The 26,911-nt window shown below is 51.9% G+C and overlaps 1 protein-coding gene across 1 annotated transcript in view; it reads left to right on the forward strand.

The window, feature by feature from the left end:
* Nucleotides 1–15,834: 15,834 nt before the first annotated feature.
* FBXL16 (F-box and leucine rich repeat protein 16) overlaps nt 15,835–26,911 on the forward strand; it is a 26,398-nt gene continuing 15,321 nt past the window's right edge. Inside the window, exons 1-2 of the mRNA XM_024208836.1 lie at nt 15,835–16,539; nt 25,788–26,296. Coding sequence (XP_024064604.1) covers nt 15,835–16,539; nt 25,788–26,296 — 1,214 coding nt within the window. The remainder of the gene's footprint in view (nt 16,540–25,787; nt 26,297–26,911) is intronic.

The raw sequence follows: 26,911 nt of genomic DNA on the forward strand, positions 1-26,911 counted from the left end.
CTGCCATCCTGCAGGTGACCATGTTGATCAAGTCCTTTAAAAGCTTAAACAGAGCAGCTAGCAGAGGGGAATGCATGGGAGCCATTGTGAAAGCATGGAGCATGCATCCTCATGGCACAGGAAGCTCCTTTCTCCAGTGAAGGTTTTAGGGAGGCTGGGCTGAGTCACTACTAGTTCACCCTTGTCCTAGAATAGCTGGGCAAGAGCCATTCTAGCCCCCGAGCTGACGACTGCTGCTGAGTAATCAAAGGACACAGCAGGCAGTTTTCTCCTGACACACAGTCCCAGGGAGCCTGGGGCCAGGGCAAGCTGATAAATGGCTGAGAGAGCAGGGAGGGTTTCTGTGGGGAAGCATCAGGGAGCAGGTACAGCAAGTGCTCCCAGGGAGGAAAAAGGAAGCCAAGCTCAGTGGAGCAGTTGAGGGATGTGCGGCTGATTAAAGGATCAATCTCAGCCAGATTTAGGGCTTTGGGGCAGAGGGCACTCAGGAATACCAGGATGTTGTTGGCTGATATTACCCCTTACATTTGAGGAAGCTGTAGATCCCTGGAATCTATCTAAGCTCTGCATGATTTATACCCCACTCATCACCATGGACCTTATCCAAAGTCCATTAGAATCACTGGGAATCTGTCCACAGACTTTAGTGGGCTGCCCATGCACATATGCTTTTAATGTCACACAGGCAAGGTCCCTGGAACTCCAGCTCTATGCTGGTGTTTCGGTGATGTCCGCTACCAATGCAGCTAGGGCTTAATTAGCACCTTCCCTTTGAAGTGGGAGCCTAAAGCTTTCACCCAGATAGTGCAAATCCTGGTGATTAATTATCTGCCTTATGGTCCCCAGAGAAGGCACTAGAACCTGTTCTTTTGGCGCACCAGGAAATTTAAGGCTGGCCATGGTGGGAATTAATTGAGACCTGGACATCTTGGATCAAGATGGAAGCTTGCATGTGTAGGTCATTGGTTAGGGTGTTTTCTGAATCCTGCTCTGAGCCTGAGCCATAGAGGATGGCAATCTGGTATAGCTCTCTGAGCCTGGCTCTTTAGCTCAACCTGTAGCAGCTCATGCTTTTAGCTCTTGGTTGTCCCTGTTTCAGTGCCTAGTGTGCTGGCCAAGATGTCAGCCATCACTCACACTAAGACCTGTAGATGCTTCAGACCACACAGCTGTAATGAAGATGAGAGCAGCTGAAATCAACTGCATTTTAGATGCCACCATAAGGGCTCCTGCAAGCTGCCAATATGGCCCTGGGTTGGGCACATTGTGGGTGCCCCCAGGAGTTCTAAATCATTTGCAGGCCTGATGACTGCTCTTCTTTCAAATAAGCAGTGATGGTCCTAAGACAAAATCCTGGATCCAGGAAAGTTCTGAGCCAGATCCATCTCCATAGCACATCGCCTGAGCCCATTGGTATTGCTGTGCCAATGAGCTACCACGCCACCATTGGGTACCGTGCCTGAACAGAGAGGGCAGAGTCAGCATGTGGACAAGTTCTGCAACCATCTGACAGAGCATAAAGACCTAGGCAGCTGGTTTGTGTTTATTATCTATGGATGAGGGAACCTCCAATGGCTGGGGGGTTGGGACCCAAAGCTCAGATGGCTGGCTGAAGCAGAGGGGTTACCTATTAGCCCCCAGGGGCATCTCACTCAGAGTGTTAAAGGCCAGTGTGCAAGGCAGAGACACTAGAGGAGTGTTTCCAGGTCCTACTGCAGAAGAGAGGCAAGTGAGGGAATGGGCCAGCCTCATGCTCCCCAGGAAATGTTTAACCTGTGATTTAGGAGGAGTTGGCCCATCAGCCCTGTCCCAGGCAGAATAGAGGGAGACTGAACCAGCCGGAAGTGGGTGGAAGGCTGTCGCCTGCCCAGGCCCCTCATAAAGGCAGCAGAAGGAAAGAGCACCTGGGTCTGCTGGGAAGAAGGGTTCCTGTGGGTGATTGTTGGGGGGTGGGGGCAGCAGGTCACTTACACTCTTGCACTGCTTCTGAGCCAGCTGAGAGACTGGAAGCACCCTGGGCATTCAAGATCCTGGGAAAGGTTCTGGCCAGGTACAGATCCTGGGCTCTGGATGAGGGAGGGATATTTGCTTGGAACCTGCTTTGCTATGGAATGGATCAGTACCATTGGGCAGGAGCAAGTTGATGAATGAAGTTCTGACAGAGCTATGGTCTGGTGTCTACTGAGATGACTCTGCCCCATTCACATGGCTATAGTGACTCTCTGCCAGCCACTCAGGTAGCTGGAGTTCACAAGGCCAATCTGGAAACCTTGCAGCTGCAGGATTTGCTGAGGTGAGAAGCATGCTGCTCAGGGAGGGACAAAGCCGTGAGTGTTTCAGTCAAGCAATGTAAGCACAGGGCTGGGAGTGAGGAATCTTGGGTTTGATCCCTGATTCACTGTCCCAAGGAACTGACACACTAAGTTGAGAAGACAGACAAAGGGTGGGAGGGGAAACAGAGCACAGAGTGAGGAAATCACTTCCCCAAGGTCATCCAGCAAGTCCGTGCCAGAGCTGGGGAAAGAAACCAGGTCTCCTGATTCCCAGCCCAGTGCCCTCCCCATTAGAATGCTGACCCAGTACAGCAATGAGCTAGCAATGAGCTATCCTGAGCCTGAATTCCTTTGGAAGAGGGACATTGGGCCTTGTTTTATCCCCAACCACTAATCTCCATGTGAGTGAGGTGTGGAGGCTTCATGGGGCCCATCCCACTCCCCATGAGGCTTCAGGATAACACAGAGTAAGCCCCATGGGAAGCAGCCATTTACACCAGACTCCTCCTTACATTAGGGACTCGGACATCTCCATCATAAATCAAGTGGATAAAATATTTGACTCGACTCACTCCCTGCTTTTATCTCCGGCCAGGGGAATTGGGCTGCTGAAAGCATGCTCAGGGCCCAATATATGCTGCTGCTCCCAAATTAACAGGCCAGCTAGATGCATGCTGACTTATTTATTTACTGTCTGTAGTTGCCCTGGACCACCTAGGGGATGATGTACCATGCCCCCATCTGCTCTAGCCCAAGCTGGTTTCCTCCTGAGCACTCGTTTAATCATGGGAAGTCCCCAGTTGTGCCCCTCATGGAGATTGAACTGTCCGAATTGCCGGCTGAAGCTTGTGTACAGCTGATACCCCCTCTCCCCTTCCTCCTGCTCCAGCACTCCCTGTGCCACTGAAATCTCACTGCAAGCAGCACAGTGCACTGGGTCACCCAGCTGCCTGGGTCCTTTGCAGATTGTTTTCAGTCAGGAGAAGAAACAGGGCCCATCTCGTTCCTCACATGCTGGCTCCCACTGAAACTGGTCAGAAGGCTGAAGTCACCAGGACAGTATGTTCTGATGGCAGAGAGTGGTGCCATTAGGCCTATACATCCGAGGGAGATCCTTCCCTTTCCTCCACCATGCCAGCTAGAGCGCCGGCCACAATTCCCCCTGCCTGGCCATTTCTGACTCGGGCACCAGTAGGCCTAGTGGAGAGCGACTAACTGTCCCCCTGTTGCTTTCCTTTCCTGGCCTCCCCCACCATGAGTGTGGTCACCACTGGCCTCCTGAGCAGCTGAGGGAGGAGGAGTGGCTCAGCTGGAGGGAGGTCAGAGACAAGTGGGGTGGCTGGTTGGGAGAGACAGCCACCCCACTTGTCTCTGACCTCCCTCCAGCTGAGCCAAAGGTGAAGAGGGAGCTAGCTGAGGCTCTCACACATGTGACTTTGCAGAACCCAGGGCTGGGCCTTGCTTGACAGCTTCCTGCAGCTCAGACTGCAATCCCAGCTGCTCTGTATTCAATACAAAGGAAAGGGGAGTGCAGGGGTATAGGAGGCTCAAGTCAGGACTGAGGGGCATAGGCAGAGCTGTGTGGCAGCCTGGTAGTGAACTAGCAGGTTTATTCCTAGATTTGAACCCAGGGCCCATTCTGCTGCTGCTCTCTGGGTTTAGACAGAGGTGCTGTACCCTGGCCATTCTGAGTGGCAAGCTTGCAGGGCCCCTGCCACTCACCTCTCTTGTAAGGCTTCCCCCACCCCACACAGCCTGTGTACGTGTGCACCAAGGAGGCAGTGTTTCCCTTCCAGAGGTCCTCTTGTGGCTGGGTAACGAAGGCTCTTTAGGCAAGTTTTGTGTTTGCTGGCAGGGAGGAGAAGCCACTGCTGGGTGCATGGTGTTTCTCCCAGCCAGCTGGCACTGTGGAGCCAGTCATCTGTGCTGGCAAGTGACCCTCCTCAGCAGTAGCCCAGAAATCAGACAGAAGCTCCCTACTCTCCGCCTCATTTCAACATGTCTGAGTGTGCGGATCTCCTGGGATACAGCTCTCTGTGCATTCAGGAGGCCGCCTGCCACACGGGAGATGGCTCAGAGGTGACATGGAGCCTACCGGCTGCACTGCAGCAGGGAGGAGTCTAAGGAGAGACAGAGGCTCAAGCAGTTTAGGGGCTCAAGACAGGCTATTAATTATTCATAGCCATATTTATAGAAGAAAATGCACTTAAATAATACATCTCAGAAGGGGAGGGGGATGGGAGCATGGTTCTCTGAAACATGGAATATTTATTAGCCTGTTTCGTTTTCACTCCTTGCTGTCACTTCTCATCAGCATGCTCTGGGCTTTTGGGTGATTTTAAGGCAGGCTCAGGCCTCATGCCTGGCATGAGGTTCTGCTTTCTATTGCTATATAAATCTGTATATCCCATATATACAGCTCTTTCTCTCTCTTTGTCCTTCATCTTTCTATCATCTGTCTCTTTATCTCCATGCTTTATCTAGCTCTGTATCTCTCTCCCATGCATACCCTATCTCCCTTTTTCATCTCTTTATCATCACATATACAAGTATCTATATAGGGGAGAAATTTCTGAAAGCAGGTAGTTCTTTGATCTAGCAGAAAAAGGCATAATGAGATTCAATGGTTAGATGTTGAAGCTAGATGAATTCGGACTAGAGATAAGGTGCATGTTTTTAACCGTGAAGGGAACTAACCATTGCAACATCTTGCCTAAGGATGTGATGGATTCTCCATCATTTGAAGACTTTAAACCAAGACTGGATATCTTTCTAACAGTTCTGCTATTGCTCAAACAGCAGTTATAGGCTTGATGGAGAAATTACTGGGAGAGTTTCTGTGTTCTGTGTTATGCAAGGGGTCAGACTAGATTATCAGAATGGTATAGTCTGGCCTTAATATCCATCCATCCATCCATCTATCCATCCAAGGCATCTTTCTCCTGAGTGTCTTACCGCTCCCCTGAAATGACAAGAGAGGTGCTGAATTGGGGGGATGCTGTTGACAGTTAGAAAGAGGGTCATAGGACCATCAGTTGAACTCTCTGGGATCAGCTGGCAAGGCCTTACATGAGAGCAAGGTCCCAAGTAACTGGAGTGGGCTTTTGTTGGGGGTTCAGTCCTGAGTTGTGTCCCTCTTTGGTCTTGCTGCTGGAGCAAAGGGCTGGGCTATGGAGATGAACTCTTTCCTTCCTCCCCGGCCCCCCTTTCTCTCTTCATCATCTGGCTGTGGGACAGGGTGATAGGGAGAGCCTAAAACTAGCTCTGCCTGGGCTGCATGGCTCCCAGAAGAGAAGAGCCCCTAACAGCCCCTTGCTTTGAAAGCGATTAAAGCCACCCCCACCTGGGATCAACCCACCTGAAAACAGTAATCAGGAATGGGGCAGATCCCCTGGGATGTCCATAGGAATATAGACCTAGTGTTTGTCAAGCCACTGCACCATCCTTGGCATGCATTTTCCTGTTCTGTCTCAGTCTAAAATCTGGTATTTCTGCACTCATTACTCCTGATGTCGTTCTGCGCCAAAAATTAAAAATTCTGCACCAAAAAATTAAAAATTCTGCAGAATTCTGTTTTATTTGTCAATAAATAAATATGGAGGCTCCAGCATGGCAGTGGGGAGCACAGGCCACTGGCTGCACAAAGGTGGGAGATCACCCTGCAGCCTCCCCACCCCCGGGAGATGGACTCAGCAGTGAGGCTGCACCCAACCCTGACACAGCACATGGCCTGGGCCTGTCCCAGAAACACCCTGGAGACCTGCCCCTCTGTGCCAGGTGCACCAGGTGTGGGGCAGGCAGGCTCAACCAGGCAGGATCCAAGTGTGAGGGGCTCAGTGTCGGGGGATCCAGGTGTGAGGTGAGAGGGTTCTGTGTGGGACAATCTGGGTGCAGGCAGCTCAGTGGGGGGTCTAGGTGTGGGGGATCTGGATGCACAGAGGCTTGTTGGGGGGGGGTTCCAGGTGCAGGGGCAATGTGACTCTGCAGGGGCTTCCAGGTGAAGATGGTTGGGGCTCAGTGGAGGGATCTGGGTGTGGGGGTCTCAGTGGGGGACTCTGGGTGCTGGGGGAGTGGGGCTTGGTGGGGTGGGCATCTGGGTGCAGCTAGTTGGGGGTCAGTGACCACCTTCTTGTTGCTAACATATCTGTAGAAACCCTTCTTATTACCCTTCACATACCTTGCTAGCTGCAACTCCAAATATGCTTTGGCCTTCCTGATTACATCCCTTCATGCTTGAACAATATTTTTATACTCCTCCCTAGTCATCTGTCCAAGTTTCCACTGCCTGTAAGCTTCCTTTTTGTGTTTAAGCTCACCGAAAATTTCTCTGTTAAGCCAAGCTGGGTGCCTGCCATATTTGCTATTCTTTCTGCACATCAGGATGGTTTGTTTCTGCACCTTCAATAAGGCTTCTTTGAAATACAGCCAGCTCTCCTGGACTCCTTTCCCCCTCATATTAGCCTCCCAGGGGATCCTGCCCATCAGTTCCCTGAGGGAGTCAAAGTCTGCTTTTCTGAAGTCCAGGGTCTGTATTGTGCTGCTCTCCTTTCTTTCTTTTGTCAGGATCCTGAACTCGACCATCTCATGGTCACTGCTGCCCAGGTTGCCACCCACTTCTACTTCCCCTACCAATTCTTCCCTGCTTGTGAGCTGCAGGTCAAGAGGAGCATGGCCCATAGTTGGTTCCTCCAGCACTTGCACCAGGAAGTTGTCCCCAACACTCTCCAAAAACTTCCTGGATTGTCTGTGCACTGTTGTATTGCTCTCCCAGCAGATGTCAGGGTGATTGAAGTCCCCAATGAGAACCAGGGCCTGTGATCTGGAAATTTCTGTTAGTTGTCTGAAGAAAGCCTCGTCTACCTCATCCTCCTGGTCTAGTGGTCTATAGCAGATGCCCACCACAACACCACCCTTGTTGCTCTCGCTTCTAAACTTAATCCAAAGGCACTCAACAGGCTTTTCTCCAGTTTCATACTGGAGCTCTGAGCAATCATACTGCTCTCTACATACAGTGCAACTCCTCCACCTTTTCTCCCCCACCTGTCCTTCCTGAACAGCTTATTCCCATCCATGACAGTGCTCCAGTCATGTGAGTTACCCCACGAAGTCTCTGTTATTCCAATTACATCATAGTTCCTTGACTGTGCCAAGACTTCCAATTCTTCCTGCTTGTTTCCCAGGCTTCTTGCGTTCATTTACAGGCACCTAAGATAACTAGCCAATTGCCCTATTTTCTCAGTATGAATCAGGAGGCCTCCCCTGTTGCACCATCCTCCTTGTGTTTCCTCCCCACTTCCCTACTTACCTCAGGGCTTAGATCTCCATCCCCCGGCGAACCTAGTTTAAAGCCCTGCTCACTAAGTTAGCAAGCCTGCCTGTGAAGATGCTCTTCCCTCTCTTCATTAGGTGGATCCCATCTCTTCCTAGCAATCCTTCTTCCTGGAACAACATTCCATGGTGGAAGAATCCAAAGCCCTCTCTCCAACACCACCTGCGTAACCACGCATTTACTTCCACAATTCGATGGTCAATACCTGGGCCTTTTCCTTCAACAGGGAGGATGGATGAGAAGCATCAGAAACATCTCCCTTCCCCCCCAGGTTAACCTAACTAATCACTGTCCCACCACTGGGCTGACATGCTCCATTGCACACCTCTTGGATGGAGCTTGCCAGCCTGTGGATGGCACTGTTTCACAGAGACATTGGGACTGAGTGTGATCTCACTTCCACTAGATTTATACAGGTAAGCTCCTTAACTTCAGTGGAGTTACTCCTGATTTACCCCAGTGTAGGTGAGATCAGACTCAGGCCCTGTGTATCAGGCAGTAAAAACCTGAGGATGGCAGGAGCCACTAGGATGCTGCTCAGTCATTCGCCATGCAGCCCCTCTGGTCTTAGACCAACAAACCAGTCCTGTTGGCAACTGGGCAGAACACAAGTGCTGAATCAGATGGAGCCTTTTCCATCAAGTTCAGAAAACAGCAGGTCATGAACCATCAGGGACCATGTCTTAGTGTTCCATTCACAAAGGCAGATGACAATATTTACCATGTGCTGAACAGTGTGTGATCCAGGCCATTCCCTTTTCTGTGATAGGCAATGTCCTCTGTCAATCTATCCCCTACACCAAGAGCAGCCAGACTTTGCTCAATGGAGGTCCATGGCAGCAGCTTGCCAGGAGCCCAAGAGCCACAGTTAGTGTGTGTGGAATGAAGCAGATCACAGTTGCCCTCAGCTGCATTCTCCCAGGCTCCATCTTGAGCCAAGCTGAGCCCAAATACCAGTGCCTGCAGAGGAGTGGTTTCTGCAGCAGGAGACAGGTCCATACACAAGGATGGGGGCAGCTGGGGGCTGACCTAAGAACTCCGTAGTCTGGGGCAAGTCCTACCCTACAGTTTCTCCTCAGCCTCTTCCCTTCAGGACTGGAGTGACCACAGCCGTGGGGCCCCTGAATCCGGGTATGTTGGTTGGAGAGGCCCTCTGTAGTGTGGGAGGTGCCAAGATCAGAATGGGAGGAGAATTTGATCTCTGTGGGAGGCTCATCCTATCTTCTGGGCATCTTACTGCCTGTTTGCTTGGCACACTTGACCCTACAGGTGCATGTCTCTGTTGTTTGTGAGGTGGAGAAAGGGCCATCACCTCCTGTCAATGGAGACAACCCTAGATCCTGATGCTCATTCTATCATGTCTCATTTCCTGCTTCTACAGCACATTACAGTCCTCCCAAAACCCCATGAGTGATACTGTGGGTGGTGCTGTGCCACTTTAACATGCAGGCAGATTGAGCCTGCTGTTGGGAATCATTAAGAAAGGTATAGATATTAAGACAGAAAATATCATATTGCCTCTATATAAATCCATGGTACGCCCACATCTTGAATACTGCATGCAGATGTGGTCGCCCCATCTCAAAAAAGATATATTGGAATTGAAAAAGGTTCAGAAAAGGGCAACAAAAATGATTAGAGGTATGGAACGGGTTCCATATGAGGAACAATTAATAAGACTGGGACTTTTCAGCTTGGAAAAGAGATGACTAAGGGGGGATATGACAGAGGTCTATAAAATCATGACTGGTGTGGAGAAAGTATATAAGGAAGTGTTATTTACTCCTTCTCATAACACAGGAACTAGGGGTCCAAATGAAATTAATAGGCAGCAGGTTTAAAACATACAAAGGGAAGTATTTTTTCACACAACGCACGGTCAACCTGTGGAACTCCTTGCCAGAGGATGTTGTGAAGGCCAAGACTATAATGGGGTTCAAAAAAGAACTAGATAAGTTCATGGAGGATAGATCCATCAATGGCTATTAGCCAGGATGGGCAGGGATGGTCTCCCTAGCCTCTGTTTGCCAGAAGCTGGGAATGGGCAACAGGGGATGGATCACTTGATGATTACCTGTTCTGTTCCTTCCCTCTGGGGCACCTGGCATTGGCCACTGTTGGAAGACAGGATACTGGGCTAGAGGGACCTTTGGTCTGATCCAGTATGGCCGTTCTTATGAGCCACAGGGAGGAATGACTTACTCAACACTGTATGGAGCGCCATGTGGAGAACTGTGCCTTTAAGAGGCTCTGGGAAGAGCTAGTTGAAACTGGTGATGACTGAACACCACAGGCCAGGATTAGGCCTAGGCAGCTCTTGGCTTCCAGACGCCTCCTCCATCACCTGGATCATGCTGCCTAACAAACACAGCCATACTAATCATAATGGAACAGGAGGTGAAGCCAGGGGATGAAAAGCTGGAGGGAGGCAGGTCCTGTGAATGGGAAGAGAGGTGGGGCCATGCCCAATTAGGGGAGCAGGTTGCCCCAGCCAATCTTATTATTAAGAAGGGGGTCACACAAGAACATGTTGAGAACCTCTGATTTATTCCACAAAGTGTCCATTAGCAGATCCCGATTGTCTCTAGTCTACCCAGTGTCCAGCACTGCTCACTAATACCTGTTGCCAACTCTTGGTCCATGGTTCATTGGTGAGTGCTTCAGTGAATGTCTGCAATTCCAAGCTGGGTGGAGCTGGAGCTCCCACTGAATGGTCCTGCTCCCTGAATGGATGAGCCTAAAATAGGTCTGTGATCACAAATTCTAGATGCGCTCGTCCCACAGTGGTGCCAGCTGCCCTGCTTCTGTGTTCGTTTATGCTAGTAACCTTAGAATCATAGAATCATAGAAGATTAGGGTTGGAAGAGACCTCAGGAAGTCATCTAGTCCAACCCCCTGCTCAAAGCAGAACCAACCCCAACTAAATCATCCCAGCCAGGGCTTTGTCAAGCCAGGCCTTAAAAACCTCTAAGGATGGAGATTCCACCACCTCCCTAGGTAACCCATTCCAGTGCTTCACCACCCTCCTAGTGAAATAGCGTTTCCTAATATCCAACCTAGACCCCTCCCACTGCAACTTGAGACCATTGCTACTTGTTCTGTCATCTGCCACCACTAAGAACAGCCGTGCTCCATCCTCTTTGAACTTTGTTTGCTACGAAATCCATCTGGAGCTAAATGAATTAAAAAGGGGCATGAGCACAGCAGGTGGGGTGAGCTACTGAGCTTGTTTATCCATATAGGGCCTGATCCTGCTCTCACTTAAGTCAGTAGCAAAATTCCCATTGGCCTGATCCATCTATACCTGTGCACTGTAGGTGTAAAATATTAGGGGCAAAATCCTGACTGTATTGAATACATAGGAGCTTTATCATTGGCTTAATGGGGCCAGAATTTCACCCTCTGTCCTGAATTATCATCTGAACCAAGGCCCTTTGTACCACTTTGGACAGTGACCTTAACGTGGGTGTGAATGGAATTGAGCCCACTTTGCCCCTCCAGAGTAGTGTCAAGGGGCCTAAGGCCTTGTCTACACTGCAGAGTTTTGTTGGCAAAAGGCAGGTTTTGGTGGCAAAACAGTGGAGGTGTACACACTGCGATGCCAGTTTTGGCAAAAAAACTCTTCAGTTTTGGCGACAAAATGAAACCACCTCAACGAGAAGCATAGAGCTTTTTGTGCAAAAGTTTTGTCAACAAAGAGCCAGTGTAGATGCTGCCGTTCATTATGTCGACATAACTGGCCTCCCCCAGTATCCCATGATGCCCATTGTGCCCCCTCTGCTCACTGTTTTCAACTCAGCTGCTCAGCATGCATGTGCCCTGTGACATTGCACCCCATATTCGTCATAGTAATATTATTATAATATGGTTATGGCAAGTGTAGCTTGAGTTTAAGAATCTGCAGCCCATTTGTATAATCAGTTAGGGTGAGAGATTGTGAATTCAAATCCAATCTATCTAATATATTAAGCTTAAATTGCATTTTTGTTTATTTGCTAGGTAATCTGCTTTGATCTCTTTGCTATCACTTATAATCACTTAAAATCTATCATTTGTAGTTAATAAACTTGTTTTGACAGTGGCTGGTCAGAGAGCCTGCATGTAACTGCAGCTGTGTGTGTCCCTACCTGTGTGTATGCTGGTGAAAGTGTAAGACTAGGAACCGTGTCTACAGCTTGTCACAGCAGCACAGCTGGAGAGGAAGCCCAGGCTGCTGGGTCAGAGGGCTCAGCGGTACCCCAGTTCCAGGTGGCACCGGGGGGGGGGGGACTTGTCACACGCCCCTCCTCTTTTAAAATTCAGTGAAGTTTTGACATTCCTCAGCACAGAGAGCTCACAGAGCTGCTGAGGATGCCGCTCCCAGCAGCTGAGGCGGCTGTGGGAGAACTCGGAGGGAATCACAGAACCATATGCAGGCAGAGTGGGCTGCTGCTGCAGAGGGTGGGGGAGGAAGGAAGGAAGGGGGGAGAAACTGCTGTGCTGTGCAGAGCCAGGGGCTGATGTGCAGGGGTGTCCACTCCCCCAGGATTGGTTGCTCAGGCTTCTGTCTGAACTTAAAGAGACAGCATGCCGACACACTCTCCCCCAATACACAGACTTCCCCAACACACATTCTGTTTCTGTCTCTTCCCCGCCCCCCCCCCACACTTCCTGTCACATCCTCACTCCCCCTCCCTCCCCACACACACTTTAGTTGAAAAGTGGCTGACAATTTAGTAGACAGACCATGGAATGATGAGTTTGAGAAATCTGCATCATGTTACACTGTACTGCCCCATGAGGCATTGCAAACCCTTCCCAAACCATCCTATGACCAGTTGCACAGTGGGATAGCTACCTGCCCACAGTGCACTGCTCTCTGTGTCGATGCAAGAGCTGCTAGTGAGGATGTGCTCTGCTGACACAAGGAGCATAGTGTGGGCAGGCAGCAGTGGTTTAATTAAAGCAGCATAACTTTTTGTTTACTCTGCAGTGTAGACAAGGCTTTAGTGTAGATGAGAAGCTGGCCATACTCTTCTAATTTCGTAGCATTTTACACCTATCTTACAATGATATAAATGCCTGCCCCAGGTGCGTGGCAATGACTATTGACATAGGAATGTTCGTAGTTGTATTAGCCACAATGAAAATGTATATGGGCTATGAACCATCATGATTCAGGACACCAGCCAACAGCCTGGGGTCAGGAAGGAAATTCCCTCCTGGCCATGTTAATGCACTGGGGGCAAATTCATGTAAGATTTTGCCTGGAAACAAGCAACAATTTTTAGTAACAAACTGTAGTTGCCATGTTGTCCTTACCCCTCCCCCTGCAAGCACTGTCTGGTGCCTTAGCCATGCAATTCCCATTACAGTGATTTTTAAACAAAATACCTGTTTATTCATTTGTAATGCACCCAGGATGATTGACATGCAGAATAACACTCTGCAAACCTTACAGGCAGCCAACTCCGGGCTCCACTGCCGCTTTTAGCCACCTACGGCAATGGGCAGGCATGATGCCTCCAGGTGCTAGGAGCACATGCAGCAGCAGTCACTCTCATACCTCTTAACAAGGTGCAGTTTGCAGTCCTCCCTCACCAGCTACTACCCACCAGCTGGTGCAGACAGGGAGTCAGGTGTTGGCCCTGCACTTCACCTTACTGAGCTGCCCCACTTGAGAATCCAGCTCTGAGAGCAGCACTATACTGCCCCGGGTTCTTGCTCCTGTTCTCCTGTGACACACACATTCCTACAACGAAGGAGGAATGGGATCAGCATCCAGCCCCCACCCTGTGCCCGGTGAACAAAGGGCTTGTCATAACAGATCAAACCAAATATCCACTGTCTTTGACAGTGGCCAATACCAGCTGCCCCCAGAAAGGTGTGAGAAAGCTCTTGATGGACAGCTATACATTAACATTAACAGTTGGTGCCCTGAATCATGATGGTTCATAGCCCATATACATTTTCATTGTGGCTAATACAACTATGAACAGTCTTATGTCAATGGTCCCAGTTCTCCATTGCCCCACACCTGGGGCAGGCATTTACCAAATGCTACCAAATTAGAAGGGTAGGGCCAGCTTCTCATCTACACTAAAGCCCCTTGACACTGCTCTAGAGGGGCAAAGTGGGGTCAGTTCCATTCACACCCATGTTAAGGTCACTATCCAGAGTGGTACAAAGAGCCTTGGGTTAAATAACAATTCAGGATAGAGGGTGAAATTCCAGACCATTATGTCAATGGCATAGCTCCTATTGACATCAGTGGAGTCAGGATTTCACCTCTAGTGTTTTACACCTGCAGGATCAGACCCCAGTTAAACAGCCCACCCCACACCCTCCTGAGCATCAAATTGTGCTAACCTTATCCCTATTCCTCTACAGGTTTATTTTGCACCAGGAATGAAGTCTTCAGAATACTATTATTTATTGTGTGGATTACGATATCCTTAGCACTGGTATGCAAGGCACTGTACAAACATATAACAAAGAGACAGGGATGCTGCTTTCCAACCCAAGGAGATGAAAGGCCATGTTTACATCATTGGAAGATGTTGCTGCTTTGCATTCATGGGGCTATTTAAAGGGATTTAAAGTGCTGCCTTCCACTGACTGTAAAGAGGAAGGAAAGACTGTTTGATTTTAGGCCAGATTCTGCCCTGAGTTCCCCCCTTGAGGGATCAAATTGAGCCAGTGAGGTTGCATGAGGGTGGCAAAGGGAGGAGTGCCCCCCCAGCATTACACCCCATTGTGCCGTGGTGGTGCTGGTGCAGGGCCAAAGAGCCCTGTGGTCTCATCGAGGTGAGTTGAGGATGTTGTGGCAAGCATCCTTTTGAATATCATGACTTTTGCCAGCAAAAAAAAGCATCTGCTCCTGAGTTTTCAGTATGCAGGACCCAGATATGATAGTGAGGAGGACCATGTAAGGAGAGAGAGAGAGAGAGAGAGAGAGAGAGGCCTTTCAGAGCTCCACACCCCCCTGCCCTCACCCTTTCCACTACAAACACACTAGATTTAGAGATTCATGTTATTGTCCCATCCTTGCCTTTTGAACTGCACTGGGTCTGCTTATATACGGAGGAGAATGGCGGCCTCTAGTGGCACATACTGGGATAAACATTTGACACAGGAAGAGAAGATTGGCTTGTCTGGAGACCCAGGATTGCTGCAGTTTGAAAGTAAAACTGCAAGACGGATTGGCCCATTCCCACCCAGCTCCCCTTATCTGTGGAAATAGAACAAGGCATCAGGTTTCCTCCCAGGGTATCCCTACACTGTGCAGTTACAGTCATGGAATCACAATTCCTTTTGTTGCAGAATTGTGACTCACATTGTAGGGCTGATGGTCAAGTGAGTGATGCAGCTGGAAAGGGACAGAAAGAAAAGGTTCCTTCCTGATGGATGGGCCTCCTGCAATGCGTTTTCAGAATTCCAGACTCTCAGCCATAGCCTTTACCTACAAAACCATCCCCCCTTGGGCATCAGTTGTATGTTCAGGCCTTTTTTTTAACTAAGGCCTGGTCTACACTACGACTTTAATTCGGATTTAGCTGCGTTAATCCGAATTAACCCTTCACCCGTCCACACTACAGAGCCAGTTAATTCGAATTAAAGGGCACTTAAAATCGATTTCTGTACTCCACCTCGACGAGCGGAGTAGCGCCTAAATCGATTTTGTTAATTCGAATTAGGGTTAGTGTGGCCGCACACCACCGAATTACTGTGGTTAAAGTAATGGGGTAGTGTGGCCGCACACCACCGAATTAATGTGGTTAAAAACCGAATTAATGTGCTTAGTGTGGCCGCGCACAATCGAATTTATACAACCTGTTTCCCAAATTCGAATTATCTAAATTCGGATTAATCCTGTAGTGTAGACATACCCGAAGAGCTTCAGCCAGGTAACTGCAGTCCTGGAGCATTAATATCCCATCTGCACTTGAGGGGCAGTTCCACTGAATGACACTGCCCCCTGGACCAGAGCCCCACCATGTGCAGACCAGGTGGAGCATTTAAGGCCATAGTCAGTGGAAGTCTCTGGAGATGTAACACACACAGGGAAGGGGCAGGACAAGGTGAGATTCTTAGAGCACCTCTAGACTCAGTTGGTCTCACATCTCAGCTTTGCCCTGGGTCTGCATGTACATCTCAGGCTCCTCCCTCTCCCAACAGGTCTCCAGACAGGCACCCGGGAGGGAGAATTGCCCCCTAACCTCTCCCCATTGTGTTCCAGAGTGACCGTAGAAGATGTCGAACCAGAGTACTGGTGACACCAAGCCCCCATGTTTACCCCGGAATGGACTAGTGAAGATCCCCAACCAGCCCAATGGACTTGGCTCTGCCAGCATCACCAAAGGGACACCAGCAGTGAAAAACCGGCTGTGCCAGCCTTCTTCCGTGCCTGCTATCATCAGCCCAGCCTTATCCAATCACAGTGACCTTCCCATACCCAGTCTGGCATCACCACTGTCCTTGGCAACTCTGGCAGGGGTGCCGTCCCCTTCTGGCACCTCCATGGTGGGACTGAACTTGAGTGAGGCCTCCCCGACAAATGAGCACCCCTCCCCAGAGAGGCACCCTGGCTCCCCCACGGAAAGGCAGCTTGCTGTGGATGAGAAGATCCTCAACCGTTTGTTCTGGTACTTTTCAGCCTGTGAGAAATGTGTCCTGGCCCAGGTGTGTAAGGTGTGGAGGCGGGTCCTGTACCAGTCCAAGTTCTGGGTAGGCCTGACACCAGTGCTGCACACCAAAGAGCTCTACAACACCCTGCCCAGCGGTGAGAAGGAGTTTGTTAACCTCCAGGGCTTTGCTGTCCGGGGCTTTGACAGCTTTTGCCTTGTGGGGGTCTCGGACCTGGACATTTGTGAGTTCATTGACAACTACCCCCTGTCCAAGAAAGGGGTGAAGTCCATGAGCCTTAAGAGATCGACCATCACGGATGCAGGGCTCGAGGTAGGTCTCCTGCCCTCAGTCTGGCTACCGGGAACCACCGAGATGCGGCTGAGTGATGGAAAACTCTTGTTCACTGCAGTCCAGCTCCCGGGAGCAAGGCAGGGTTCTTCCTAGTCGCATGTTTTCTAGCGTTCTCTCCAGTCTGGTTTGAAATGTCTCAAATGATGGTGCTCCCAGCACTTCCTGGGAAGCCTTTTCCACAGCCCCATAGAACTCACTAATTTGCCATTGCTGAATTCCATCCGATTATTCCTTATGATCCCAAAACAATCCTGCCTCTCTTTGGGGTCTGAATTCCATCCAATCTCTCTCTGGCGAGCCGTGCCTGCTATTTCTGGGTCAATCACACCACAGCTGGACTGTTGTTATTACAGAAGTAGCACCTCAGGTCCCAATTGTGAGCAGGGCCCCATTGTGGTAGGTGCTGTATAGACACACCATCACTGCCCCCAAAGAGCTCAGAATCTCAGGCAAGAGACAGGAAGGAAGTGTTGTTATGTCCATTGTATGTATGGGCAGCTGAGGCCCAGAGGGATTTTAAGTGAATTGTCCAAGATCACATAGGAAGGCTGTGGTAGAGCGAGGAATTGAATCCACCTGACCTAAGGTTTAGGCCAGTGCCTTAGCCACAAGATCAGCCTAACATCTCTCTGATTGCTGGTGTGAGCCTCTGCCTAAGCTGCCCAGACTCTCCCTTGCCATAGTGCAGTGCAGTGCAAGAGAAAACACACTCCTTTAATTCTGTAGCCACAGTCCAGAGAGAATGCTGTGTATCCAAATATATTGGCTACAAATTCCCATGATTCCTCCCTTCCCTGGGAGGCTGGGAGCTAGTTAAACAGATCTGTGTCAGCTAAACAGATTGCTTCCTTTTGACACCCCCATAGTTCCACCTCATTATCTTCCCTCGGAGTTGGAATACAGTAACTCCCCACTTAACGTCCTCTCGCTTAACGTTGTTTCGATCTTACATCCCTGCTCAATTACAGAACATGCTCCATTTAAAGTTGTGCAATGTTTTGCTATAACATTGTTTGGCTGGCTGCTTTGTCCACAGCTGGCAGCCCCCATATCAGCTCTCCTATGCCCCCCCTCCCACAGCGCCTCCTGCCCGCCGGCAGACCCCGCAGATCAGCGCCTTCCCCCTCCTCCCCACACCTCCTGCCCGTGGCAATCAGCTGGCTTGTGGCATTCAGGAGGCAGGGGAGGGAGGGGGAGCCTGCGCACTATGTTCTCGCTCCTCCCCCTCCATCCTGCCTCCTGAACGCTGCAAGCCAGCTGATTGCCTCGGGCAGGAGGCAGGGGAGGGAGCGGGGAGAAGCGAGGACGCAGCGTGCGGAGTAAGGGAGGGGGAGAAGAGGCATGTTAAGGGTGGGGGCTTGGGGGAAGGGGTGGCGTGGGCGGGCCAAGGATTGAGCCCCCTATCCTTGGTGCTTGCAGAGTAGGGGAAGCTGCTGCTGCTGCTGCACAACATGCTTTTCCTAGCCTATAGCACCTTCAGCCTCCTTGCCTGCCTCATTGTCTCCAGTACCAGTGGGCTGTGCCTGTGTGGGTTAAGGCGGGGGCACCTCCCAACTATAGTACTGTACTATATGGCAAAAAAAAAATTCCCTGGAACCTAACCCCCCCCTCAATTTACATTCATTCTTATGGGGAAATTGGATTCGCTTAACATCGTTTCACTTAAAGTCGCATTTTTCAAGAACATAACTACAACGATAAGTGACAAGTATCAGAGGGGTAGCCATGTTAGTCTGGATCTGTAAAAAGCGACAAAGAGTCCTGTGGCACCTTATAGACTAACAGACGTATTGGAGCATAAGCTTTCGTGGGTGAATACTCACTTCGTCAGATGCATGTCAGATGCAACGTTAAGTGAGGAGTTACTGTACTAGATTCACTGCCCCCTGCTGGCACCTGAAGGAGTGAGCACCTGAGGTCTGGGATCAAGCTGAGAAATCCTGCATGGTATGACATAACACTCATCCCCAGGCAACTGAGTCAGCCTGAGTGGATCATTATGGACAGGGCCCAGTCTCATCACTCCTTAGTCTCTGCACTCAGCAGCACTTCTGCATTATGGAGGTGAGCCAGGCCCCCATGCTGAGCTCCCCTCATTCTCCCCAGGGGGCAGGACTCCACGGGCCTGGGACTCACTTCTGTTTTTTTGTTTATCTTCCTAAAAGCTAATGCATCAGGGTTTTAGCCAGGCACCTGCAGGGGCGAGGAAGGATTTTTTTCCCTTCCAATGTATGCTGAGGTGGGGAGTTGATCTTCTTCCTCGGAAGAATCATTGATGGCCACAGCTGGAGATGGGACACTGAGTGGAATGGCAGGGCTCTGAGGTGGCACCAAGAATTCTTTCGCTCGGGTGTGTGGCTGGCTGGTTCTTGTTCATGTGCTCAGGGTCTAGCTGATCACCCTGTGTGTGCTTGGGAAGGAATTTCCCACAGGTCAGACCGGCAGTGCCTTCCTCTGGTTTGCCTTCCTCTGCAGCATGTGGGTGAAGGTCACTTTCTAGGATTATCTGGGTGCATCTCACTTAATCATTTCTCTGCCATTCCATTTGCCTTGGGCATTGGTACATGTCAGTCCCTCTTTTTCTCTGCCTAGTCTCCCATGGGCTGTAATCCTTTGGGCTGAGTTCAGTTGTTGGGTATAGTGTGCAGGTGCTGGGTGATGTCAGTGGACTTATGGACAGGAGGTCACATTGTCACGAGATGGTCTGGTGGTCCCTTCTGACCTTAAACTCTATGACTCCCCATCTTCTCCTCCACTTCCTTGCCGCATTCCAAGAGAAATCTGTCCCCGGGCACAAACCTTTGATAGGGCAGAATAAAGGCCCTTTACTCCATTGCCCTTTAAAACAATCTGGCCATAATAATATTGCCACCTAGCTTTTCTGCAGGACTTTTCATCCACAGATCCCACAGCATTGTACAAAGGAGGCAAGTATTATTCCTTCCATTTTATACATGGGGAAACTGAGACACAGAAAGGTTAAGTGACTTGCCCAGGGGTCATCCAAAAGGTCAGGGGCTGACCTGGGAATAGAACCCAGGTCTCCAGAGTCTTGGACCAATACCTGCACTACTGGAACAACTTTTCAATGCCCCCAGGATTGTTGTGTCTTTTGCTCTTTACACAACAAGAATAATATAAAGAAATCACAAGATACACAAGCATGCCAGGCCTAACTATGTCCATCCTGCTGCTCTGGCTGGTTTCTGGTGGCATCTAAAATGGAGAGCACGGTGAGCTCCACAAGAGAGCACGGTGAGCACCACAAGAAGGCTCACAACTATTTAAAGGGATACTACCATCTTCCTATACACTGCTGTTACACACACAGGAAAGGTGTAGTTACATTTCCAAGGCTAGCCTTAACTCAGCCCCATATTTCCCCTGCCCTTTCAGCGAGGAGACTGCTCATCAATGCTCCATAAGCAGAAAGTCCACTCTGCTGTTTGTATCCATTCCAGCAGAGCCCTCCATAGCTGTGTGCTGGTAAAGCCCATTCCCAGTCTTCCAGCCTTCATCAGCTACAGGGCAAGGAATCTCTGCCACCCATCAGGAGTGTGCCAGGGTGGATTACAAGCCAGTAAACCTTGGGATGTGAGTGCCATGCTGGAAAGAGTCCCCCAGATTTGTAAGCTGGTGTTCCCTAGTGCCAGGGTGGCTGCTGCCAGAGCAGTGTGCAGTACCCTGGCAGAGGAAGGGGAGATGCTCTGGCTGCATCCTGGCTCCCTAAGCCTACATCATGTGACTTGGTGACTAACCCAAAGGGAGGGGATACAGGAGGAAGGTGGACATTAAAATGACATCTTGCTGGCGGTCCCAAGAAGGGCTTCCCCCTCCCGCCTCAGGCACATGGGATTGACTGCAGAGCAGAGATGGTGGGCCAGGTGGGGCAGGGTGTGACCACTGGGATACATGGGAAGGTCAAGGTGTGACAAGGCTTCACATCTGGTCTGTAGCAGGCTGGAGAGAGATGATGCTGGTCAGAATGTAGTGTCTGGATGGGGATGGTGGTGAGCTAGAGACCACAGAGGAAATGTGAATGAAGAGGACTGTGACGTCTAGGTGGAGTGTGGGCGGGGACCCAGGAACAGAGTTAATGTTATGTTGGAATCTCAGCTGTGTACATCAAGCATTTGTGTTTTACGTGTTGTTTTGAAGGCAATATATTTCTGACAGTGTCTCTGCCTTAACAGAGAGCTTTAGTCTGGGGCAGTGGTTCTCAACTTATTACACATTGTGGGCGGCATATGTGGCTCACAATGTGTTACCTGGGCCACAGAGGCTGGGTGGCAGGGCAGCGGCAGGCTGCCTGCACTGGACCCCCGCTGCGTGGCTGCCCCGGAATCCAGAGGTTGCAGGGCCAGGGCCAGGTGGCTGCCCCAGATCCCATGGGGTGGGCCGGCTGCCCTGACCTTGGACCTCTGCCACACTGGATGGGCTGGACCCCCGCCCCGGACCCCCACTAAACAGCTGCCCCAGACTGCCCTGGAACTCACGGGGCTAGGCGGCTGCTCGAACCCAATGGGCGGGCCAGCAGCCTCAGACCCCCACCACACGGGGCGGGCTGGCTGCCCTGACCCCAGACCCACACCCCAGGACCCCACTGCACAGCTGCCCCAGACTGGGGCCGGGCAGCTGCCCTGGAGCTCACAGGTCTGGGCGGCTGCCCCAGACCCTGGGCCCCCAACCATGTGAGACCAGCAGCCTCGGACCCCCCAACCCCACGGGGCCGGCCAGCTTCCCTGACCCCGGACCTCCACCATGTGGCTGCCCCAGACCCCAGAGCTTGCGGGGCTGGGCGGCTGCCCCAGACCTCAGGCCCAAAACCCCACGAGGCCAGCCAGCAGTCCCAGATATTTCTCAACTGAAGTGAACTCTGTGTCCATGTCTACACTATGGGGACAATAGTGGCATAGTTATGTCACCGTAGCTATGCCAGTATAACCCTGTAATGTAGACATGGCTGCAGACCTCACTGTAGCTGAGAGACATCTGTGAGCATGTGAGCATTACCAACATACTTTTTCACTTTAACAAACTTCTGTTGAGATGGAGGGGGATTTTTCTTTGCTGAAGAAACACCACTTCCCCGAGTAACACTAGCGAGGTCAACATTGACCTAGTGTAGCAGGGTGGTCACCCCGCTCTGGTGTGGAAGGGGTTAAAAACAGCCCTGGGAAAGGGCTGCCCTGGGGAACCAATCAGGAGGCAGCTTGAGGCAGCCAATCAGGGCCTGGCTGGGAGTATAAGAAGGCCTAAGGAGCTTTGGAGAGAGATGGACCTAGCTACCTGAAGGAGCAAAGGGTACTTTGGACAGAGCAGCGCTGGGGGGAGGGCAAGAGGAGCTGGGGAGCTCCAGCCTGGCAACTCCCCAGGCTGAGGCCTTGATTGAGGCCGACACAAGTACTGGGGCTGGGAGGTGCAGCCTGGGAATAGGTAGAGGCAGCTGGTCTGACCCCCTTGCCAATGATGAGTGGCCATTATGGACTGCAGTATGCCCCAGTGAAGGGAGCTAGGTGATGACTGGTAGCCCCTGAGGCAAGGTAAGTATAGAGGGTTCTGGGTTCCTGTGGGAGGGGAGACCCAGAGTATGGGGGTACTGCTGGGGAAGAACCCTGAGGTAAAGGGTCACTGGGGTCTGGGTGGGATACGGGGGCCTGAGGCAGGTGTGCCACTAGCCAGCAGAGGGCGCTCCAAGGCTGGAAAAGAGCTAATTCCCAGGATGGGAGGCGCTGCACCGGTGAGTCTCGACCTTGCTACACTTGGTGAAGAATGTGGGCATAAATGGTCACCCCAATACAAGGGGAAGGGACAGGACTGGGACTATTGCCAGACAGAGGAAGGGACGATGGATCCCGGCTACACTGGGGTTTTCTTGGTGGAGGCCCCAGGTGCTATCCCTGGTTGGGGACCGGCATCAGCGCCCTGGTGAAAAGGGACTGATGAACCACAGGGGCGAAAGGGATCCCTGCTGCAAGGGATCTGGGAGACCCAAGAGAGACTCTGGGAGGTGCAGTGGGCCCTCCATTAACAGTTGGGGCAGCTGGCGGAGAAGCAGCGGGCCCTGATAAAACTCCTTCGGAGGGAGTTTTGGAGGAGCCGCCGAGAGCGTGATGGAAAGCCGAGCACCCTGACCAGGAGAGCTGAGGCAGAGTGCAGGGCTTGTTATGCCTGTGGGAGGCAGGGACATTTGAGATGGGATTGTCCCTACTGGGTTGGGGGCAAGGAGCCTCACCCAGAACAGGGGAAGGGACAAGACCCTGGGAAGTGCTGTTGGGTGAAGAAACCCAAGAGGGGACCGACATGTTGGGCCTGTAGGCAGCGAGGGCACCTATGGAGGGATTGCCCAGGGACTGGAAAAGGCCCATGGCTGGGAGGAGGCAAGGAGCTTGCTTCTTGTGCCAGGAGAGGGGCCATATTAGGAGACACTGCCCATTCAAGGGATGAGGGGTGCAGGACGAGATACCTAAGGACCCCGGGGGGGCGAAGGCTGTCAGGATTGACCTAGGAGGGGGCCAGGCCCAATGGAAGGTATACGATAAAGGTACTGCGACAGAGTGGGCCCAGCAGGAAGCAGGGGCCCAGACTGACGGAGAGCAGGTTACAGCGGGAACCCAGACCCTGAAGTTAGAGGACCTGGGGAATGTTAGCCTAGGTACGCGGCTGACAGCAGCGAAACAGGCCTGCTGGATGGCGGAGGTGGAGCTGCAAAAAGCCCACAAGGAAGACCTGGCCTTAAAACTTAAGGAGAGTGAAGAAAAGCAAGTGCGACTGGTGGGACATCTCTGGGTCACACAGGCAAGAGGATCCCCCCACCCAATCCCCGGGCATTGGATTTTGAAGGGGGGAGGTGTAACGGGGTGGTCACTCCGGTGTGGAAGGGGTTAAAAACAGCCCTGGGGAGCCAATCAGGAGCCAGTTTGAGGCAGCCAATCAGGGCTGGGCTGGGAGTATAAGAAGGCCTAAGGGAGGAGCTGGGTCAGAGTCTCTCTAGCTTTGGAGAGAGATGGACCTAGTTGCCTGAAAGAGCAAAGGGTACCTTGGACAGAGCAGTGCTGGGGGAAGAGCAAGAGGAGCTGGGGAACTCCAGCCTGCCAACTCCCCAAGCTGAGTCCTTGATCAAGGCCGATGCAGGTACTGGGGCTGGGAGGTGCAGCCCAGGAATAGGTAGGGGCAGCTGGTCCGACCCCCATGCCAATGATGTGTGGCCATCATGGACTGCAGTTTTCCCCAGTGAGAGGGGGCTAGGTGATGACTGGCAGTAGCCACTGAGGTGAGGTGGATATAGAGGGTTGTGAGTTCCCCAGGAGGGGAGACCCAGAGGTAAAGGGGCACTGGGGTCTGGGTGAGCCACCAGCCAGCAGAGGGTGCTCCAAGGCTGGGAAAGAGCTAATTCCCAGCAGGGCCGGCTCTGGCTTTTTTGCTGCCCCAGGCAAAAAAGCCTCTGGCCACACACCCCCCGCGGGGAGGGCGGACGAAGTCCCGGGGGGAGGGTGGCGAGCCCGCTCTTCCCCCGGCGGCCAGAGTGCAGGGGGCAGGGCGGCGAGCCCCAGCAGGGGCTCGCCGCTCTCCCCCCCCCCCCCGGCGGCCGGGGGGGGGGGGCTGGGGGGGGGAGGGCGGCCAGAGCGCCGGGGGGAGGGCGGCGAGCCCGGCCATGGCCCCGCTCTCCCCGGGGGCCGGAGCGCCGCGCTGCCCCCCTCCAGGTGCCGCCCCAAGCACCAGCTTGGTGGGCTGGTGCCTGGAGCCGGCCCTGATTCCCAGAATGACCAGTAGGAGGCACCACACCAGTGAATCTCGACCTTGCTACACCTAGAGTAGCTGTGTGTACACCAGGGGTTAGGTAGGCGTAGCTACAGCACTGAGAGGCATTGATTTTTTTCATACCCTTGAGGGCCATAGCTATATTGGCCTACATTTTAAGTGGAGACCGGGGGGGGGTGTGGTTTTGTCAGCTGCACTCATGGAAATTGAAAGTTCCACATGCTGTGCTGGGTGCTTTGAACACCCACTGTGCCTCACGTGCAGTCCTCACAGGACTCAGGTGTGTCTCTGGTGTAAGACAGCCTGGGTTAGAGTGCCACAAGAGGTTATAAGCTTCACTGGTATAGTCTCCTGAGCTTGTATGCACCATGAGCCCCACCGAACAGGCCTTCCTAAAGGTGTTACAAGCTCCACCAGGATGTGCTGAGGGGGTGTATCACTTTCCAGCAGAACTTAGGTCTCAAGGATTTCACAGGGGTCAAAACCCAGGACTGCTGGCAGGGTCCTTTGTGAATCTGCTGTGCCTAATGTCTCCAGCAGAGCAGAGGTTCTGAGAGAGGGTAGCCCCCTGAGTCCTGGGGAAAATATTTGCATTGGTTCAGTGGGGCTCATTTACACTCAGTTTCACTGTATGTCTGAGACCATGTGAGCCATTTTAATGGAAGAGGACACATAACATGGCAGGCTTGACTCCATGGCCAAACAGCAGGTGACGCAGGAATTGAGCATGGAAGGGTGGCAGGAGGGAAGAAGGTGGGCTGGAGACTAACCAAAGAGAAGCTAGGGAGACATCTTCACATTGCAGCATATAACTGAGATTCAGAGGCCGCTCAGAAGAAATCTCATACTTGAGGCCTTGAGCCAGTCACCTGCAGCTCTCAGAAAGGATTTGTAGCTTGATGAACAATTGGCCAGGTGTGTTCTGGGTTTTGGGGAGGTCTTTGTTTGTTTTTCCTTCCTCTGAAGCAGCAGGGATTGGCCACAGCCGGAGATGGGACAGCCATGTGGCTTGGAAGGGTGCTCTGAGGCGGTACAGAAAATTCTCTCTTAGAGGCTGGCTGGTGTATCTCACTCACATTCTCAGGGTTGGGGTCAGGAAGGAATTTTCCCCCAGGTCTGACTGGCAGGGACCTTGGGGGTTTTCACCTTCCTCTGCAGTGTGGGACATGTGTTGCTTTCTAGGATCATCCAGGCATATCACACCTAATCAGTTCCCTGCCTTTACTGGGGCCTTGGGCACTGGTGAACCTGTGGCACACAGTAGTTTAGTCTCCTGAGAACTGAAAAGCTTTAGTCTAACCCCCGTTTTTGTTCTCAACACATGGGTAGAATGTAGTGACCTGTGAAGTACAGGAGGTCAGGCTAGATGATGTAATGGTCCCTCTGGCCTTAAACTCCATGAATCTATGAAGTGTGGCAGAGGGATTGCCCAGTGCCCATGGGCTTGACAGCATGTCTCTTGGCAGGTGATGCTGGAGCAGATGCAGGGCGTGGTGCGCCTGGAGCTCTCTGGCTGCAATGACTTCACAGAAGCCGGCCTGTGGTCAAGCCTGAACGCTCGCATCACCTCCTTGAGCGTCAGCGACTGCATCAATGTGGCTGACGATGCCATCGCCTCCATCTCCCAGCTGCTGCCCAACCTGACTGAGCTCAATCTGCAGGCCTACCATGTGACGGACACGGCCTTGGCCTACTTCACTGCCAAGCAGGGCTACACCACCCACACCCTGCGCCTCAGCTCCTGCTGGGAAATCACCAACCATGGGGTGGTCAACATGGTGCACAGTCTGCCCAACCTGAGTGTGCTGAGTCTCTCTGGCTGTTCCAAGGTGACTGATGATGGGGTGGAGCTCGTGGCTGAGAACCTGCGGAAGCTAAGGAGCTTGGACCTGTCATGGTGCCCTCGGATCACTGACATGGCCCTGGAGTATATCGCCTGTGACCTGCATAAACTGGAGGAGCTCGTGCTTGACAGGTAGGTGGGTAACTAAACCCTCTGCAGGAGCCATCCAGGGAGGGGGTATGTGGGAGCTTCGATAACCCCTAGTGTGGTGAGCTGAGACAGGAGCAGCTGGGAATACAACTAGCATTGCTCACTGTTCCCTCCCTGCTGGGAGAGACTGGGATTAGAATAGCTGTCAGCTCCCCTATAGCACCCCCTGCTGGGAGAAGCGAGGACAATACAGCTCAAGATCCTGCTCCATTCCCTGCAGCACCTCCTCATAGGAGAGGCTGGGGCTGGAGTAGCAGCGAGCTGCCTCTCACTCACTGCTGAGCAGCAAGAATTGTTGGGAGAAATTGCCAAACAGCAGCTTGTGACATTCCCCTCTGATGTTATCTGGACTGGTGATCTGCTATACTTGACTCTGGGAGCCAGCCTTACCCTGCTCTGCTGTGAGAACTCCCCCACTCCTGGACTGTTCATGCACAGCCTCTGGCATGTAAGCTGCTCCTTGGATTGTGCAATTGAATGACACTAGCCAATATCTCTGGTCCCAGACACAACCCTGGGAACCTCAGTCTTGCAGTGTCCAGTTATGCCTGCTAAACACTGCAAGCTTATATGAGTTTAAGCTTGCAGTGTTTAGCA

The sequence above is a fragment of the Terrapene carolina genome, unplaced genomic scaffold (genome assembly GCF_002925995.2).
Source record: "Terrapene carolina triunguis isolate 2854851 unplaced genomic scaffold, T_m_triunguis-2.0 Scaffold67, whole genome shotgun sequence".
In the NCBI taxonomy this organism is placed as follows: domain Eukaryota; kingdom Metazoa; phylum Chordata; order Testudines; family Emydidae; genus Terrapene; species Terrapene triunguis.